Source organism: Rousettus aegyptiacus, unplaced genomic scaffold (assembly GCF_014176215.1).
Source record: "Rousettus aegyptiacus isolate mRouAeg1 unplaced genomic scaffold, mRouAeg1.p scaffold_m13_p_3, whole genome shotgun sequence".
Lineage (NCBI taxonomy): Eukaryota > Metazoa > Chordata > Mammalia > Chiroptera > Pteropodidae > Rousettus > Rousettus aegyptiacus.
The window spans coordinates 142,566,009-142,586,648 of NW_023416306.1; the positions used below are offsets into that span (position 1 = coordinate 142,566,009).

Below are 20,640 nucleotides of genomic sequence, written 5' to 3' on the forward strand. Positions count from 1 at the left end.
GTTAGATGAGCTAAGACAGAGGGGGTGAAGAGATACTGAGGGCAGTTAAGGCAGGAAGAGGACATTGATAACACCCAGCAGAAGAACTCAAGAAATAGGCTAATCTAGTAAAGGCCAAATTAACAGACATATTAAGACAATATACAGACAGGTACAAAGATAAATGCACAACTCAAGATTTATAAGATATATTAGATGTGTACCTGAGGTTGGGGTAGGGTGTAGGACTGGAGAAAAAGTCAGAGATAAAATAAGGGCCTAGATGGACAAATGATGATAATGTGCTGCAACCTGGAGAATACACTCAACTTTCTGAGCCTGAGGTATAAGTAAAAGATACAAAGGAAAAGAGGTAAAGAGAACACAATTCTCCACACAAATACTGGTCAGCTCTCTAGTGAATTAAGACTATCATCCCTACTTAAATTCACTGTCCCTCAATTTGTCACCTTAGAGCTAAATACAAATATAACTGGGATGGTAAAAATGAGATTATATTATCTGAGAGAAAGTAAGTGCCTCTTTACAATTCCATTCTGGTTGCCTTTTAAGACACGCCATTAATTACATATCAACAAATCATGGAGAAAGATTATTTAACTGTTTTAGATAAACTCATTAGACATAGCATTCTGTTGGTCTAATTAAAACTTTATCTCAGAACAATTCCTTTTAATTGAATAATATATATTCACTGCCAGACATTAATAAAAAGAGGATCTCTGCTGATGACTTTAGATGCACCACATAATTATCTCTTCCACTGCCAAAGTAAACCCTAAGTTATGTTGTATTCGTTCTTTTATGATAAATTCAAATGTGTGACACAGAATTTCATAGACAATCTAATAAAATCATTAACTGGAAAATATTCATTTGCATAAGGATGTCAACAAGAATTAAAAAATTAAATTAGCATTTGAAATCTTTAGACTTTTGCTTCTTTGGAATTAAACTTAAAAGTATTACGAAGCCAAATGTAATTTAAATGTCTTCACAGTTCTCTACCAGTAAGGATAAGGCTTCTGGGGAAATAAATTTAACAATCAGTTTAAAAGGTTTTAATAAACAAATTATTATGCAACTTGAGATTTTCTTATTTAGGTCTGTAAAGTCACCTTTATTTTGTTTAAACGGTTTTTCTTTAAATCAAGCAGTGATGCAGTAAGTTTGTTATAATTAGTGATAATATACCTTCCCGATCATTTTCAGTTTCAAAATAACTTTACCCATAAATAAAGATTTAAATTTATATTTTGGCTTTTGTTCACACAAACAGAGAGATGAATGAAATAAAGTCTTACTTCACTTAGAATGTTTATTTAAGTTGCTTGACTTTCAGTGGTTTCAATTTTCATCGTTTCTTCTACAGACACACAAAACCATATTATAAAGAAACTTTAAAGTGAGAAAAGGAGATTAGTAAGACTGATCATTGTTTTTATATTCCTTCCATGGCTTTTAACTGTAATCACCTTTTGCTCTAAACACTATCTGGAACATATTGACAACATTCTTCCTTTAAGAATTATTCAGGACAAAGGCTTTAGTTTTGCAAGTCACCAAGGATTGTTAGTCTATAGCTATACACAAACTCTGACCCAACTGCTGACTGGCCAAATCCTTGAGCTTAACCTAGAAATAGTGTTCTTACAGTTACTCTTTTATATAATACAAAGAAAACTGTGTTAGCTTTCTCTCTCGATCTTTTACTGATTAGGAAAGTCACAACAGATTTCTAATAATATACTTTGATAATCTCTATACTTTTATCTACAAGAGCTGCATCCCCTAAACCAAGAAGCTTGATGTAGATAATTCACTTACTTGATTTCTGATTCAACTTCTTAATCTAACAAGTTAGACTTCTAAATTATTATCTAGTCTTTATACTCTAAGATAAAAATTTGCCCACACAGGCCATCTTGTTCAACTAGATTTTCAGAGATGATAACACTAGAAGTAAAAATATGAATCGGATTTCTCCGTTATTTGTTTTAAACCCATAAGCGACAAATATTTTATTTATTTTTAATTAATGACAGACTGAATCGGAAATTCCTGTGAAATAAAGTAAAGGGAAGATCATGTACTATAGAATTGTTCCCCCCCCCCCATGAAACTTAGTTGATGTCGTCCCATTAAATTTAATTTTAAAATAACGAAAAAAAGTTAAAGGGAAAATTGGTTTATCTTTTTTATGTGTTTACTTGTGTATGTTACCACGGTCAATATTACAAATAAAATTAATTGAATCATGCCAAATATGTTTAATTGTTGGTAGTTGTTAGATTAATGAAAATATTTTTAAAGTCTGCATTCCTATATTTTTCTTGAGAAAGCAATTTAAAACTAGCCTATTGAATGAGGTGGCCATCTGGTGACGGAAGAGAGCAATGCAGACACTATTCTGCATAAACAAATGTCGTAAATTATTCTATACCTGCTGTCCCCAATCTTTTTGATACCAGGGACTGGTGCTCCTATGAGAATCTAATGACTGAGGGGCTGAGGTTGTGATGCTAGCGCTGGGGAGCGACTGCAAATACAGATGAAGCTTGAGTAGCTTCCCCCATCTCACTACTCACTTCCTGCTGGGCATCTGGGTTTCTAAAAGGCCAGGGACTGGTACGGGTCAGCTGCCAGGGAGCTGGGGATCCCTGTTCTACACGCACCAAACTGAACTACAAAAAAAAATATAGTGGCGCCATCCAACAAAAATATAAGTCACATACGTAATTAAAATTTTTCTAATCAACACTTTTAAAGAGTGAAAAGTAACAATATTAATAAGACATTTTTATTTAACCCAAGATAACAAAAATTTTATTTTAACATGTAATCAGTACGAAAAGTTTTTGGGGTTTTTTATGCTTCAAAATACGATGCGTATTTTACAGCATATCTCAATTCAGACTAGCCACATTTCAATAGCCACATGCGGCTGAAGCTACTAAATTGGACAGTGCAGATCTAGAGGATTAAAGGAGAGGTGCAGTTACTTTGATATGCCCTTGACTAAATTCATTTCTCAGCTCCTCTACCCGTTCTTTTAAAAGTTCCTCCCTTTCCCTCTTTAAATTCTACTTTATTTTGGAAATATTGTTTGCCTCCTGAACAACACTTAAACGGCCCTCGAAAGCCTGCTCGAGAACAAGAAGACCCTTGGAGGGCCCATCTCTTCTCTGCCCCTAAGGACACCGGGGCGTTCGTTGCCTGCGCGGTCCTTCTACTAGGCTCGCTCCGCGCTAAGCGGCTTCGGGAAGCGGTCACCTACATTCCGGGAGGGCGGCGGTGGCCAGCCGCCAGAGGGAAGCCACGCCGGGTGATCAGGGCCTGTCACGGTTGTCGGGCCTCATTGTGACATCAGAGCGCCGTTACTTCGGTGTTCAAGTCTAGGCTCCAGGCTTCCAGGCCCCAAGGGTCAAAGATTTTCAATGGGAGAGAGCCGGGACCGGAGGAGGCAACAACTACGTCCCCGCCACTATGCCCAGAATTCATCGCTTCCAGTCTCAGGATCTGGCGAAAGCAGGTGAAAACTCACGCGCCAGCACAGGAAGACCCAACGGCGGGAAGCACCACTCGGCTTCTGAGGACTACCAGCGGGGTCTTCCGGGTGGACCCCTACCTCTGCTGATTGGTTGGAGGTTACCGCCACGTGATCCAGAAACAGGTCGGCGCTGCTTTCCCCGCCCCTTTCATACCCCCCCCCCCCACCCAGAGGTCGCTAGAGGGCTGAGAGTGGGTTTCCTAGGCAACCGCTGTGGGTGGCCTGTACACAGCAGGTCTGGGGCTAGGGAGGGTGTCGTGTCCGCTGCTGCAACACAAGGATAGAGAGGTCAGAGGGGACTCTGCTCTGTCTCGGATTGACCCGGAATACATCCTGTCTCTGAGGTAAGGTGAGTGTCTGCCACCTGGCGGCCTTCGGGCATACATTTATATGTTGCCAGACCCTGGGAGTCTTTGCTCTGAAAGAAGGGAAGACAGGAGAGAAGCGAAGTTGAGGTCAAAGGACCCAGTAATGGTGCAATGGAGATAATATGAGAGACAAGGACATAGCTTTCTCTGGGGTCTTCAGTGAATCGAGCAAAACTTAAGAGTAGGAGGAATGGGAGAGTGACCCACGACCATTTGTGCGGCCTTTTATGGCACAGGTTAAGGTACTGGGCTAAGCAAGACCTCACCTCTAGTGGGGAAGGGCGTTCACCCCATCAGCTGCAAACTCCTTAGTGCACTGGGGACACCTATAGTTTTCTGAACAGGCTGGATATTTTCTCTACTTTGTTATACGGTGTTTCCCCACCCTAAAATGTCTTTTTCTCTTGACTTTATGGCTTTCTCCATAAATCCTTAAATGTTTAAATTAAAGGTCTTCTGTGTGAAGACTTTTATTTTCTCTCCTGATGTTATAATCATTCTCTTCTTTGTGACTCTAGTTGAGGCCAGCATACGCCCTATATACAGCACCTGTCTCACGGTAGTGATGCTTGCAGGTCTTTCCTCCCTACCAGGTTACATATTCATTGAAGGCAGGGACGAGGAATGTGTCCCAGTGCCTAGCACATACTTGGTATTTAATAATAAAAAAAAAAACTGTTGAATGGTTTGAATTAATTGTCATAACCACAGAGTCCTTTATGGTATAACAAAGAAATAATTGCTGTACATGACCAGAGTATAGTAATAATTAGAGTGTAAAGGACCATGTTTTTGTCTACCATGAGAACTGGGTTGAGTGTCATTCGGAAAAAATCAGATTTCTTTTCTATAAACTGGAAGCTCTCTATGTTCAAATTATTTCTTCCCTTGGGTATAAAGGGATCAGAATCCATTATTAACACTGATGGGGTGAACGTTTTTATTCTTTAAGACAGGGACAACCTAACATTCATATATGGAGAAAAAAGACCCTAGAGAAGAAAATATGGGAACAAATGTGAAAGATGAACATTTGACAGAGCAGTGTTCTGAAAGAGATTTAACAAGATGGGAGTAATACACAGGAAGAGGGATTCATTTTGGACAAGAGAAATAATACTTTTACTAAAACAGAAAGAGAAAGCAATACATTTTTAAGAGGAAAGGGAATTTACAGAATGCATATATGATGGCGTCATTGCTTTCTGTGAAGATAGGGACAAGATTTTCTGCTGAGAGAGAGAGAACTTGAGAAGAGTGGTGGAAGTTTAGAATAATCCCTAAATCGTTAGTCCCAGATCTATAGCTCTAATCCTACTCTCTCTAGGAAAGGAAGTTGAAGTGGAAAATATCTGTTGTTGAAGATCCAGCTGAAGTTAGAGGTCGAGCATTTGTAGTGACTTCAACCCCATGATGGTTATGTGAACTCTTCCAGCAGCATTCCAGAGCAGAGAAGAGAGGTGATTAAATCAATCCAAGATTTGAGATTTGAAAGGTGAAAGTTATAGAAGCTCCTGATGGTTTCTGGTTCCCTGTAGGGATTAGAGAAGACCTGTGGTCTCTTAGATGGGCAGGCCCTGAAAAGAGCTTTCCCAAAGCATAAGAGAGTGGGTAAAAGCTGGCAAACAGGACATACCTCCTGATGGAATCAGAAGCTTTATCTGGAAGCCTTGAGCCCACTTGTGACTAGAAAAAGCATACAAGGCTTATAAGTACCAGGAAGATTCAGGCTTCTCATAATTTAGATTTAATTATTCAAATGATAGAATTTGGAGTTTTTAAATTCTGTTTTGTTAATTGACTATTGAATTAGAACGAGATTTTTTCTAAATGAAGGCACCGATGAAGGGAAAACAGTGTGAAGTGAGAGATAAGGTTGGCATCCCAAATATGGATATTTCTCTATCAAGAACAAGTAGTCTTCTTAAATAAATGGAGAGCTGTACCTTGTTCTTGAGGAAGACTCTACACCTTCAAGATAGAAGTTCTTCCTAAATTAATCTTTACAATGGAATCTCAAAACCGTATGTGAATTTTTAAAAAAACAAATACAAAATAATCTTTGTTATACCAAAATAATCATAACTCTTATTTGGAAAAATAAATATGAAAGAATAGCCAGAAATTTTCCAAAAAATAATATGAGGTGAGAATTCCCAATATAAACCATAGTAATTAAAACAGGATAATACTATAGGAATAAACAGTGCTAAGGGAGAGCACAGATTAGAAAGTCCACAATTAGACTCAAGTATATGTGAAAGTTAGTGAATAACAAAGGGAGGTTAATGTCTTCTGAAATAAATATCTTGAACATTGACTACATAAGTTAGATCACCATTTGTTCACTGTGGAGGTACTGAGGGGAGGCTTTGCCCTTCGTGTGGTAATCGGAAGGCAAACTTTCCTTTGGTGTTCACAGAGATTAAACCAGAATGCAGGAGCTTCTCTTCTGCTACAAGCCCTTCCTTAGCTGGTATGCTATCCAAAAAAACCCTGGGGAGGGAAAACTGGTCTGCATCTATCTAAGGGCCTTGACGAGGATCTAAATTCTTTCAGGTTGTTCCTTGTTAAGTGCTCCCTTGCCTGGCCACTCCTACAGCCTATGCTGGAATATCTTGGGGTTGTCCAAAAATGGGGTATGAGACAGCTGCCAATGGGAGGCACGGAAGAAATGATCAGTATTACCTTCAATATAGATCCATCATCTAACTACTTGCAATTAACCCCGACTACTACCATCCTACTCCAACCACCACCCTCTCCAACTTACATTATTACAACTGTCTCTTAACTTGTCTCCTTGCTTGTGCCCCTGACCCCTACATATTTTCAACACAGTAGCCAGAGTGATCCTTTTCAGAGCGTAAGAGAGCTTGTGTTACTTTTCCACTCGAAGTCTCCATACAGCTTTCCATCTTACTCATAATAAAATGCAAAATCCTTGCAAAAGCCTACAGATCACAAGATAGTACATAATCTGGCCCCGCATTACTTCTCTGACCTCACATCCTACCAGTCTCCATTTTCCTCGCTATGCTCCAGCCACATCATTTTCCTTGCTATTCTGCAAACATGCCAATTAAACTCTTACCTCATTTTTTTTTTTTTTTTTTGGCATTTGTTCTTTCCTCTGCCTGGATGCATTCCCCAGATTTCCTTATAGCTCACACTCTCTCATTTCTTCCAGCTCTTTGCCCAAATGTAACCTTATTAGAGAAGTCTTCTCTTTCCTCCCATCTCATCATTCTCCATCTGGTAGATATTAGTCCCTCAATACATCTAGTAATGAATGAGCAAGTGACTGAACAGAGAATCCACTGTATTGGGGTAATTTTCTGACTGTATTTTTCTTTGTGATGCTAGCTGGGTTCCTTCCTCTCCTCAACTCAGCATGGTGAACAATGCTCCCTGTTTACAAAGCCCGAGTACAGATACAGACTCTGGGTAGTACTCTGATATGGATCTCGAAATCCTTTGATTTGGTCCCTTTGAATGATCCCCAATAACCCTCTTCCCAATCACTGCAGCTTTGAGCTTGGGGAGTTTTTGAGGCTACTTTTATAAAACTACTTTCTCTGGTTCCTTGAATTTTGGGCTGGTCTATACTGATGGGCTTTTCTCTCAGTCCGATGCTGTCCGCTTCATTTTCATTCAAAAGACCTTTCTCAACATTTCTAGCAATCGATGCTCTTTTCCTAACACTACTACATATTTCTTTCTTATTTTCACATTTCCCTAGTTATTCTAGTAGGATTTGGGAAGAGGAGTTAGGTAAATACATGGGCACCAGTCCCCATTTTTTGCCATATGATTTTAATTTGTTTTTACCTGAGGCTTCTACCACTATCCCCATTGTTTTACCCCTATTCCAACCACTCTGGTCTCCTCACTGTTCCTTAAATATACCTAACACGGACCTACCTTAGGGCCTTCGCACTTGCTGGGATATTCTCCCCCATGTATCTTTATGGCCCATTTCCTACGTTACTTTGCATAAATGAATAAAAGTGATCATGTAAATGCTTTTTTAAATAGATGTTTAAGTAAAATTTCATTTAAATATGTACATATATATATTTCACAAATCTTAGGAATCTAATTTTTTTTCCTCTAAGTGAACCTATCCCTTTCACCAGAACCCTGATAAAGGAACATATCTTCATCAGCACTCCAGAGCCTCCCTTTTGTCTCCTCCTAGTCACTCATCCCCAAAAGGTAACTACTCTCTTGACTTCCAATACCACAGATTAGTTGTTTTCAAATTTTATATGCGTGCAGTTATGTAGTATTTATTCATTGTGTGGCTTCCTTTGCTCAGCATTGTGTTTGGGTGAATTATCTTTGTTGGAAGAAACATGTTTCTTTCTCATTCTGCAACTAGGTATAAAGCCAATAGAAATGTGCACCTGTGTCCCAAATCGCAAAACTGTTCAGAGAAGCGCTAATTAGCTCCAAATGTCAATCAACAGTAAAATGAATAAATAGTTATATATTCACACTATGCAGTATTATATATGCTTTTTAAAAAACGTAGGTTTTTTCCTTTTCTATTTTTGCCTAGATCTAACTCCATCCAACCTGTCATGGCTATTATAACCACATCAGCTTTCACCTGCATCTAAGGTAACTGATAACAACTTAGTATGTATCTTTCCATACTTTCTCCTTGCAAAACCATACACACACATATACATATATACATGTACACACATATCTGTGGGGGTTATTACTGTAAAACGTGGGATCACAATATACACCATTTCTACATCTTGCTTTTCATTTTTGTAATATTAAAACTAAGATTCCTGTATTTTTAAAATAATGTATGTCTGTAATAATATAATAAAAATATTAAAAACTAAAAACTAGGTTAAATTTTATTGATAATATTTAGGTATTAATCAGTTCATATCATCTCAAATGAAGAAGTTGGCTAATTCATTTTAATAAACATTTATTGCCATGCCAGGTATGTCACTGATCCTTGAGGATTCTTTTTTTTGCTCTCTAAGTACACTTAGAAAACTGAAAAACATGAACTGGGGACAAGGTAAGGGTGTAGATGAGAGAAGACTATTTTCGTCAAGTGGTAAAGGCTCACAGTGTGAAAGAAAATTATACCTGTTTTATTTGAACCCAGAAGGTAGAATGACAACTAGTGGGAAGGAATTATGGAGAGACAATTAAATTCAGAATAAAAAATAACTTTCTAACAGAAAACTTGAGAGATGGAATGAACTGTCTTGGGGCCCAGACAGATATTTAGTATTGTACTGTGTGAAGATTTCAAGCCACAGGTGGGCAGTTCCACCTACATAGCTTTAAGGTCCCTTTCAACATGGAATGACATAACTCTAGTGTGTATTTCAATTTTATATTTTCCCTAATAGATAATATTATTATGACCCTTATTTTTAATGGAAGATGATTGAATGTGAAAACCTAAACCAAGAAGAAATAATTAAAGAACTGGTAAGTCAAAGTCAAATTTCTTTTCAGACACATTTGCAAGAATATTCAGTGGGACTTTTTTACACTCCTTTTTGGAGCTTACATAACGATTTCCCCTACTGTGTGACCTTTGGAAGCAGAGAAAAATCATATTCATGGTACAACTTACCTTCTTATGAGAGTAAAAAATGGCAACAGTGCAATCGACCATTTATAATTTCTACTGGCAAAAATAATTTTTTGATTATTTTATTTTTTAGCCAATTTTTAATTTAAATAGACAATAACTTGATTTTTTTTTTAAACAGTGCTTATGCAATGGTTTATCTTATGAGATGGTTGGACAAGAAGGATCAGATACTTCAAAACTGGAGATGTTTTTCTCAGGCTATCCGCGTATAGTCGGATTATCATTATTTCCTAAGTTAACAAGTCTCACAATTGTTGCTCAAGATATAAAAGAAATTTCAGGATTAGAGACTTGTGTACAACTCAAAGAACTCTGGATTGCCGAATGCTGTCTAGAAGTAAGTCTATAACTTGATAAGAAATATTTCATACTGAATTAATTGGTTTTGGAAACATAAGTCATTGAACTATGCTTGAGATACAGATCGGTACAAATAAATGAGAGAGGAAGGGGAGAGACCATACATGATGAATTGCAATAAAACCCTTTAACCAGTAAAGCAGACAAAAACAAAACAAAACAAACAAACAAAAAAAAAATGGGCAAAAGATCGAAATAGATTTACCAAAAAAATAATAATAATAAAGAATTAAAACAGATATATTCTACTTTTTAGTAATCAAATCAGATCAAATAATACCCCGTATTGCTTAGTAATGGAATCACTATTGGTAGTGTGAAAATAATAACATTTATATTCAAAAGTAATATTGCAAAATGTATAAAGAGTCAAAGAACGATACATGCCATTTAATTCAGAAATCCCTATTGTAAAATTTTATTCTAGACAAATAATTCAAAAGCAGAAAACAATTGTATGCCTGAAGTTAGTTGTTGCAGTATTATTTACAAAAGCTAAAATTTTGAAATATAAATATGCCACATATAGGGTTGTTTTAAAGAAAATGATTATAAACTTCATGAAATATTTTGTAATTATTGAATATTATAATTTGAAAATTATGGAAACATTTTAGACGGTCTTAAGTTTAAAAATACCCACAAATTATATAGATAACTATATAAAAATAACTATAAAAACTATATAGAAATAACTATATAAAATTAAAATTTAAAGAGAACATGAAAATTGGAAATAGTTATATTCAAGTGGAGAGATTACACGTTTTTTTTTTTAATTTAGTTCACTTTACTGGACATTAATTTTATAATAATATGTGATTTTTAAAAGAAAACATTTAAAATCTACTTTATTAAAAAGATTAATGACAAACAAGCTAACACTGTTCAGTCTGCTCTTTTTTTTAACAGAAAATTGAAGGTCTTCAAGAATGTAGAAATTTAGAAAAACTGTATTTATATCATAATGAAATTTCCAAAATAGAAAATTTAGAGAAATTATCGAGATTGGAGGTTCTTTGGCTAAACCACAATTCAATTAAAAATATTGAGGTAAGATAATTTCATTGATTTATATGTAAAGTTAATCACTACTATGGAGTTTAAACCACAGTGTCCAAGATCATATTGTGCACAAGGGTCAAAATAGTCATGATTTGTTTAATTATTGTTAAGAAGAACTGAGAGAACTTTATATACATTTTTTTTTTTTTTTTTTTTTTTTTTACTCCTCACATCAAACCATCAAACCTGAAAGGTGATGTCTTATTTCTTCTTTGGAGATTTTTAAAAAAGAAGTGTAGAGAAGTTTTATATATAACTTGCCTAAGATTAGAAACACACACTGTGATGTGTTTTTCTTCCTATTCCTCCTCCTCTTTTCCTCGCCACTCCCCTCCCTGCTCCCTCCTCTCCTCCAATAATGCTCTCCAGGTTCCAGGTTCATTGAGGTGCTCAGTGCTCAGAACACCTGGAGTACTAACTAGATCGATCAGATGATTTATAAATATAGATTTTAATGCTTTCTCCTAAGTTACATATTATCTAAATTTTTAGGGCTTGCAAACTTTGAAGAATTTAAATGATCTCAACCTTGCTGGAAATCTAATAAGCAGCATTGGTATGTACTGTTTCATTTGGAATTTGAGATAAAGCTACGCTAATATTTAATCAATATAAATATTTCTTTCTTTTAGACTTTTTTGTATGACATTTTTACAAAGCATTTCAAAATCTATGATTATAGGGTGTGAAAATACTGCCCATTAATCAGTGGTTACTAATTTTACATTGTAACTGTTAGTCTTATTTACATGCAATAAATGATATGGCCATATACAACTCAGAAATGTGACAGGATAGGAACAGGAGATAAAACAAGACATTTAATTTTTCTTTCATCTTGTTTTCTAAATTAAAGGTCGATGTCTCGATCCCAATGAACAACTGGAAAGATTAAACCTTTCTGGTAATCGAATATGTTCTTTTAAGGTATGTTTAAGTGGAATAAGTCAGTTTTATTTATCAGCCTGGACCATGAACCATTCTATTGCAGAAAATGGACTAAATAGCCACCTTTTAAGAAATAATTTAATTATTTTGGACTACCCAGTGCTGCTGGAAATTTTAGAGTTAGCTGACTAAATTGACACTGTTAAAACCAAACAAATGATATGACACTACTAAAACGAAACAAATAACTATTTACTTGGCTTTAAGATAACACTTTCTAGTTTTCATCCAATTTTCCTGGCTATACCTCTTCAGTTTTCTGGTTTTTAATCTCCTCCTTTCCTGGCTATACCTCTTCAGTTTTCTGGTTTTTAATCTCCTCCTAACATCTGAAAAAACAAACCGCTCCAGGTAAATCACAGGATCTTTTTCTCATTTCTATCTGCTTTCATTTTCTAAATAACCTCATCATGTCTTGTGACTTTAAGTATCTTTTATCTACTCATTACTCCTAAATTGGTATCTCTACTTTCCCCAACAACTCCACCAAAGTCTAACCATTTTTTAACACATGCATCACTACCTACCTGGTTTAAGACACCATCATCTCTAACCCACATTACCAGAAAAGAAAAGAAAAAAAGGCTCCTAACTGGTCTCCTTTTGTTTACCTGTTCACTACTATCTATCTGTTCTCCGTAAAGCAGCCCATTCCTTTAAAAATATGTCACATCAAATCATTCTTCTGCTCAAAACCTTCCCTTGGTTTCTCATCTCTTTCAGAGTAAAAGCCTGTTCTTACAAAGACCAACAAGACTCTAAATAATTCAGCCTCCCACCTGTCTTTTTAACAATAGCTTCTACCACTTTCCCCTTTGTTTACTGTATTCCAGCCCTATGGTCTCCTCACTATTCCTTGCACACACCCACCTTAGGGACTTTGCTGAAATATTCTTCCCCTATATATCTTTGTGGCTCATTTCTTCATTTCTTTCAAGACTCTGTTCAAATGTTATATCCTTAATGATGCCTTTTCTGCCCAATTTAGGTAATATAGCAACAACCCTTACTATCCTTCTTACCCTGAAGTACTCCCATCACTCTTTCTCTGTTTCATTTTTCCTCTTGGCATTTGTCCACTTTTCTTACTAGAATACTAGCTCCATGAGAACAGGAACTTTGCCTGTTTTTCTCCCTGCTATATGCACAATGCTTAAAACAGTACTCGACATGTAATAAATCTCAATAAACATTTGTCAAGCACTTGAATGAAAGAGAAAAAAGCATAAAAATTCTTAATGTTTATGGCATATAATGTGGATGAAAACATGGTATTTATAATTTTGACAGTGTTGGATCAAAGGAACATATAACTCTTCCTCTAGACAATACTGAATAAAGATGAGTAAATTTACTATAGAAATAATTTTGAATTAATCAGTATTAAAATTAAGCATTCTTTTACTCAGAAAAAAATACAATACCAAAAATCTGTGGAATGAGGCAGGACGTTATAAGTACCTTTAAAAGAAATTTAAACAAATTTTATTTTCTTGGTCAGAATCAAGAGGAAATATTTTATGTGAATCTTGAAAGATTGATAGAATTTTAATAGGTATTGTAGGATGATCTTCTGGGCAGTGGCAGGTAGGCATTCTAAGATGGGGAGAACAATGTGTACAAAAGGCATGGAAGTAAGAAATCAAGGGGTATATTTGAGTAATAGCAAAAGAGATCAGAGGAAGCTGTGAAAGAGAAATTCAGAATGCTATGGGAGGTAATGTTTAAGTTAACATATGAGACATGAGTAAGAGTTTCCTAATGAGAGAGAATTTGGGCAAAAGTGTGAAGGACCTACGTGGTAGAAAGGAGCATGGCAAATTCAAGAAACTAGAAATCCTGAGCATCTATCCCAAGCTTGGGAGATGAACCAAGGCTCCCAGAGGTGATTCCTAGGTTGAGTCTTGACAGATTCAGAGGTAAAATGGGGTGAAGTCGAATCCACTGTCCACTCAAAGGCAGCAGCATAAGTGAAGGTCTAAAAATAAGATAGGGTCTGGCGCATTCTGAAACTTTGAGTTGTTCAATATGGCTAAAACATAAAATGTTAGAGTTTAAATGGGAAGAAGTGAGAGCCAGATGCCGAATAAAAGAAAGTGTAAAGAGGACTTAAACTTCAGGATAAAAATGGTGAAGGAGAAACAAACTGGAAGTGTGTTGTTAACCCCTCCTCCTCCAAAGGTTGTGAGGAAAAAAAGAAGCTCTCAGGAGAAGGCTAGGTTTCAGTTGTCCTTAAGAGGCAGAAAAGGCATTTATAGAAAAAACAAAAATATTTTTTAAATAACTAAAAATCAGGAATTCGCTGGTGAGAAGAGCAGATCTGGAGGCTGAAGAAAATGGCGAGCAGTGTTCCTAGGTGGTAAGGGCAGGGAATGGTGGTGAAGAGGGTAGGAGACCTGCAGGTACAGTAGGAGCAGTAGTGAGAAAGGATCTGTGCAGAGGAGGAAATGTCGCCTAAAGGAATAAATGTGCTCAAGTGACTGGCTCCAAGGTTCCAGTTGGAATATATAGTTTAGTAAATATTCTCTGTTTTTATTAAGTGCATTTAAAATGCTTAGTTATATAGTCTATATTTAATTACTGAAGACCTATTCTATTCATGTATTTAGCATATTTTTCATTAGAGAAAAACATTTTATCTATCTCACTTTAACATATTTAAGCACATAATTAGAATTCATTAGATTACATTATCATGATCTTAAGTGTTCAGAAGCCATTTTTAGAAATGGACAGTTGCAATTAATTAATTGAATATTATTACTGCTATTGTTTTAGGACCTCACTAACTTAACCAAGCTTTGTCACTTAAAGGATTTATCTCTGAATGATCCTCAGTACAAAACAAATCCAGTTTGTCTGCTGTGTAATTACTCCACACATGTGCTGTATCACTTGCCTTGCCTTCAAAGACTTGACACATTTGATGTGTCAGCAAAGTCAATCAAGGAACTGGCAGATGTAAGTGTAACCCTAATCAGGTATCTGTGACTTAAATTTAACTGCTTATTTCTGGTTGTGTCCACATATTGTAGGTAGTAGTATCTTGTCACCAATTCTACTTTTGCCCCAATGAACTGGATATTTCACACAAATATATACAAATAATAACAGTACTAGGATCCCAATTTTGATGGCAATATTAGAAGGTGAAGTAATAGGAAAATATTTTCATTTATACAAAACTAAAAGAAGGAAATCTGAAAATCATCAGTGTTAAGAATAACTGAACTAGTACTATATATACCAAAATTAATAAAGCCTAAATAAAGTAGAAAGGAAATAAGTATAAACTCTCCTTGTTTGGAATAATACATATCAAAATTAGAAATTATCCATGGTTAGTGGCAGTATGCCAGGATTAGGTCACTTTTAATCTAATTAAAGAAAATTTGGAATTCCCTTGAAGTACAAGTGAAACCATCCACACTGCCAAAATCTTGACTATCTCCAAAATTTTGAAGAGAGCTATATTCCTGGACTGCCACTGATGGTGAACCTCCCAGTAGAGAGGCTACTTTGACAAGCCACCAAAGATCTGTAATTTCATAAGGGAGCCACCGTGTTTACTAATAGTCTTTCCACATTATATTTCTGCTTCTTTACCCGGTCCAGTGAACCACTCCCCTTCCTCCATTTGTTCATTCAGTTTACCATCCAATATATTTGTTTCTAGTCTATCTTTTATGCCAAATAATTCTGTTGAGATCTTGACTGTCCACTCTCTACTAAATAAATCACATAATAAGAACCTGCATCTATAGGAAATATATGTCCAGAACAGTGCACAAGCCTTCCAACTTAACCTGAGGTACAGATTTCCTGATTGAAAAAATCAAAACAAAACAAAAACAAAAACAAACTATTATTTCAGATAAACGGTTAAAACTTGGGCACATTTTAAAAGTGCGCCTGATGCATTTTCTTCTCAACTTGTTCATTTTGACTAATGTAATTTATAAGCACCATTTAGTTATTATATTTCTTAATGGTAGATTTAATCAATTTATCATCATAGATTTGTTAACTGCATCCATTGGTATTAATGAATTCAAGATAAATGGATTAGGTTGACAATTTACTAATTTGCTCAATCTAAAACAAGTTCATTTAGAGCATCCTTTTATATATTTGAAAAAATAATAATTACCATATGATCCAGCAATCCCTCTTCTGGGAATCTACCCCCCAAAATTTGAAAATATTTATACGTAGAGATACCTGCACCCAGTGTTCATTACAGCATTATTCGCAATGGCCAAGACACATAAACAACTGAAATATCCTTCAGTAGATGATTGGATAAAGAAGATGTGGTACATATGTATAATGGAATATCACTTAGCCATAAGAAAAGATGAAATACTGACATTTGTGACAATATGAATGGATCTTGAGATTATCATGCTAAGCGAAATAAGTCAGACAGAAAAGTTGAAAACCATATGATTTCACTCATATGTGGAATATAAAACTAATACATCAAATGAACAAGACAAACAAACAGAAACTCATAGACACACATAACAATTTAGTGGTTACCAGAGGGAAGTGGGGTAGAAGAGGAGGCAGATAAGCATAAAGGGGGTCAAATATATGGGAGAGAAGATCTGACCTTGGGTGTGAACACACTATGCAACATACAAATGATGTATTACTGAATTAGAAACTTGAAATCTATATAATTTTATTAGCTAATGTCACTCCAATAAATTTAATTTAAAAAGTAAAATAAAAATAAAGTAAAATAGAAATTTTAGTCTTAGCTATGATTTTAAAAACTGAGTTTAATAATGTTACATTTGGTCTATAGCCATGCCACCTATCTGATCTCAGAAGCTAAGTAGGGTTGAGCGTGGTGAGTACTTGGATGGGAGACCAACTAACAGTACCAGGTGCTAAAGGCATTAAAAAACAAAATAAAATAATGTTACATTTGCTTTTAATTCTTTTTAATTTCTTTACTTTTTCCCTAAATTAACCAAATAGAAAAAAATGTTATATATTTGGTAGTATTAAAGCTTTAGTAGTATTGCCTCATTAGCTAAATGATACTATTTTGTAAATTAAATTCTGTCAGTAGTCTATGTTCCTGACCTGGAAATAAATGTGAATATGCTTCACATTTAGAATATTATCCACAAAGAAAATCTTTCAAATTTTATATTTTGCTTATTAAGTTTAAATATAGAACTCTGTATAGCCATTACCATTTCAACCATCATCATTAGTAATCGAGCATACAAAACTTTGAAATTGTTATATAGAATGTATCTCACTCATATAATACTACCAATAATTTCCTATGTTTTTTACTTCGGCTAATCTTTAGGGTTTTCTCACTTTTAGACCACAGCGATGAAAAAAATAATGTATTACAATATGCGGATAAAAACTATTCAAAGGCATCTCAGTGAAGACCTTGACAAACTGAATGATCGAAAATGTAAATTACAGAAGTTGCCAGAAGAACGAATAAAATTATTCAGCTTTGTGAAAAAAAATGTAAGATTTAATACCGTAAACTTCCAATGGCCACATCTTAAGAAAATTGGCAGATAATATAGCATTATCCTTTAATTTTATATATATGTACACATACATATATATATATTTTTTTTATTAATACTGAGTTTCAAGTCAAGCTTGTCCCAAAAATATTTTGATTCCAGGAGCTTAACTAAGTTTCATTCTGTGCTTAGAAATCTTCCATTCAAAAAGGTATAGGCTTGTTGATATATTAAATTTTTAAGCTGTATAAATAATTCAGTATGATTCAGAGAATTACAGAGATCTGTTAGACTTATTTAGGCTGCATTTTTATTAGATACCAGTAGGTTGTGCTCAAAATTCATTTTCTTGTTGAAAGTCCTAAAATATCTCTTTACTATTATTAAGGCATACAGCAAGGTAGGAACTTTATATTCAAGCTGCACTTTAGTAGTTATATTATGTGTGTTTTTTTATTTATAATAAATTGGATTTCTTTTACAAAAAGTAAACCCTAAAAAATTAAGCATTATTTACCTCAGAAAAGAACTTTGTATATATAAAAACATATATATATATTTTTTTTTTAATATGAGAAAATAATGAGTTATTCAACAAATGGTGTTACAAAAAATAGTCAAACTAATTGGGAGTAGGGAAACTGGATCGTTAGTTTATATTTTACTAAAAGTAAACACCAGTGGGGAAAAAGTTAAATGTAAAAATGAAAACTTGAAAAATATATAGATTAATATTTAAGTGACCTCAGCCTGCCAAATCAAAGAAATACTAGAAGTCACAAAGGAGAAGAATATAGATTTGATTATAAAAAAGTAAAATGCTTTTGTACTAAAAGCATCATTAACAAAAATAACAAATGACAATCTGAAAAAATTGTTTTCAACAAACCGATGGATAAACACGATATCCTTAGTATAAATGTACTTATAAATAAAACAAGACAAAAATAAATAGAAAAATAGAAAAATTTAGCAAAGTACATACATTATCATTTTATAAAAGAAGAAATAAAAAGTGACTAGTAAACATTTGAAAAAAGAGCTCAACCTGATTATTAATTTCTGAATGTGAATTAAGATAACAGGCTGGCATTTTCACTGTAAAAATATTAAATCATAACACATGATAGTACTCAGAACCATGAAGATGGGTGTGACGCTATTATACCACTGATGGGAGTGTAATTCAATCATATATTAACAGCTTAAACATGCTCATAGCCTTTGATTCAGTAAATCTACATCTAACACTCTATTCTAAAGATTTAGATAAATATTTATGTATAAAGACATTCACCATTGCACAATTAGTAACAAAAACACATTGGAAACTACCTAAATGTGTAACGAAAGAGAAGAAATTATTCATTCTTAAAATAGAATAGTATGTAGCCATTAAAATCAAGTTTTAAAAATATATTTAATATTCTTTCTAAAACAAGCAGATTTAAATGCATATTATAATCAGAAATATATTCTTAAAGTAAAACATTAACAAAAATTTAAATTATTTATTTAAATAAAAATCACAGGAAAACCAATATATGGAAATCATTTTATATCTGCCATTTTCATGTGCAAATGAATGTATTAAGTAAAACCTGCAAATGTGATAAATAATAGGTATAGCTTATATAAGCTACAGAAATTTTTTATAAATATGCTTAATTTGTTTTTTAACAGCTGGGATATAGCCATTATAAAGAGAGAATAAAGGAAATTGGTAAATTTTTATTTATATACACCTGTCCGTGTATAGTATAATTCATCCTTAAATTCTACAAGACTGGGATTCTAGTAAGGCAAGTGATGCAGTCGCCCTGGGCCCAAAATTTAAGGGAGGGCCCCAAATCTCAGTAATCGAGATAAATCATACTTAATGCAATATTTTTAAAAATACAAATAATGCCAAAAAAAAAGGTTACTATGAATGGAAAAAAACCCAAATGTAAAAATTTTAAATAAAGACATTGCTATATTGAGCCATAGAAGAGACCGAGGCAAAAGGAAAAATGTGCACCCCTGCATACATGTTTCGTGTTATTTTTTATGATTATTTTTTTCTCAGAATACCAAAGTAGTTGAAAATTTTCTGAAAAATTGAAAAGTAGGTATGATAAAAGTCACATTATTTAGAGTTTAAATATTTTATTTATACCCAAACCAGAATTTACTATAATTTTACTTCGGCTTTAAAAGAAGCAAACTAGTAATATGTAAAAACCTATTTCTTTGTTTTTCTCATTTTCAGTTGAGAGAACCACCACAATTGAAATATTTAAGATTGTCTTTCACTTGGTCAGGAAAAATTGGCTGACTGAACTTGTACCAAAGTTATAATCCTATGCTGGCTCTGTTTTTGCAAAGTTTGGCCTATTTGTTATCTAGATTTCTTCTTTGATAATTTAAATTAACTATACATTGAATAAAGTAGACTAAAAGGTTTTGCTTTCTGGTACATTGATTTCAACAGTTGGAACGGGAACTATCTGAACTCAAGGGATCTGGCAAAGGGCACAGTGAGAGATCCAATAACAATAAAGTAACCGAGCTTGACAAATCAAAGAACGGTGAAACTGTCACAGAAGAACTGAGCCTTCAACAGAAGATACTGACCAAACTAAATGCTTTGAATGAAAGGGTAACATTCTGGAACAAAAAACTAGATGAGTATGTTTAATGAATTCTCTAGTCGTTCAAACTTCAAACATGAGAGAATAGAATGTTCTGGGCCATCAGTTGAGCTCATTTCCTTGCTTCAGGAGTGGAAAGAATTACCATATTGAATGAAACATGAAATCTGTTTTCTAGTATGATAGACATCACTGGTTCAAACTTGGTATATAGTTTTTTACAGAGGCAATACTAAATTAGTAACAGTGAACTTCCCCTGAGTGGCTTCCTGTCACATCGCTAGAGTCTACAAACTAAAAACATCAGTTTTTTTGTTTGTTTGTTTGTTTTTTAACATTAGCTGCTACCAATGCAAAAAATAAAAGACGTAGATGAGACTTGCAAAGCACATACACAGTTGTCTGGAATCATGTAGAAACAAACTCAGGTTAAGTATCAACTAGAAACATAGAGCAAGAAGACTAGTAAGTACTACAAATTTTTTTATTTACTGAGGCACCAAGAAGATAAGTTAGTTTGTCCTATAATAATACTAACAGAATAACAGCTAACATTTATTGA

At 34.3% G+C, this 20,640-nt stretch overlaps 1 protein-coding gene across 1 annotated transcript in view; it reads left to right on the plus strand.

Moving 5' to 3' along the window:
* The first annotated feature begins 3,276 nt into the window (after positions 1-3,276).
* LRRC9 (leucine rich repeat containing 9) overlaps positions 3,277-20,640 on the plus strand; it is a 74,450-nt gene continuing 57,086 nt past the window's right edge. The window contains exons 1-12 of the mRNA XM_036217859.1: positions 3,277-3,673; positions 5,246-5,378; positions 8,037-8,136; positions 8,456-8,544; positions 9,312-9,393; positions 9,681-9,899; positions 10,835-10,975; positions 11,480-11,543; positions 11,844-11,914; positions 14,714-14,896; positions 17,285-17,440; positions 19,919-20,115. Coding sequence (XP_036073752.1) covers positions 9,346-9,393; positions 9,681-9,899; positions 10,835-10,975; positions 11,480-11,543; positions 11,844-11,914; positions 14,714-14,896; positions 17,285-17,440; positions 19,919-20,115 — 1,079 coding nt within the window. The 5' untranslated portion in view covers positions 3,277-3,673; positions 5,246-5,378; positions 8,037-8,136; positions 8,456-8,544; positions 9,312-9,345. The remainder of the gene's footprint in view (positions 3,674-5,245; positions 5,379-8,036; positions 8,137-8,455; positions 8,545-9,311; positions 9,394-9,680; positions 9,900-10,834; positions 10,976-11,479; positions 11,544-11,843; positions 11,915-14,713; positions 14,897-17,284; positions 17,441-19,918; positions 20,116-20,640) is intronic.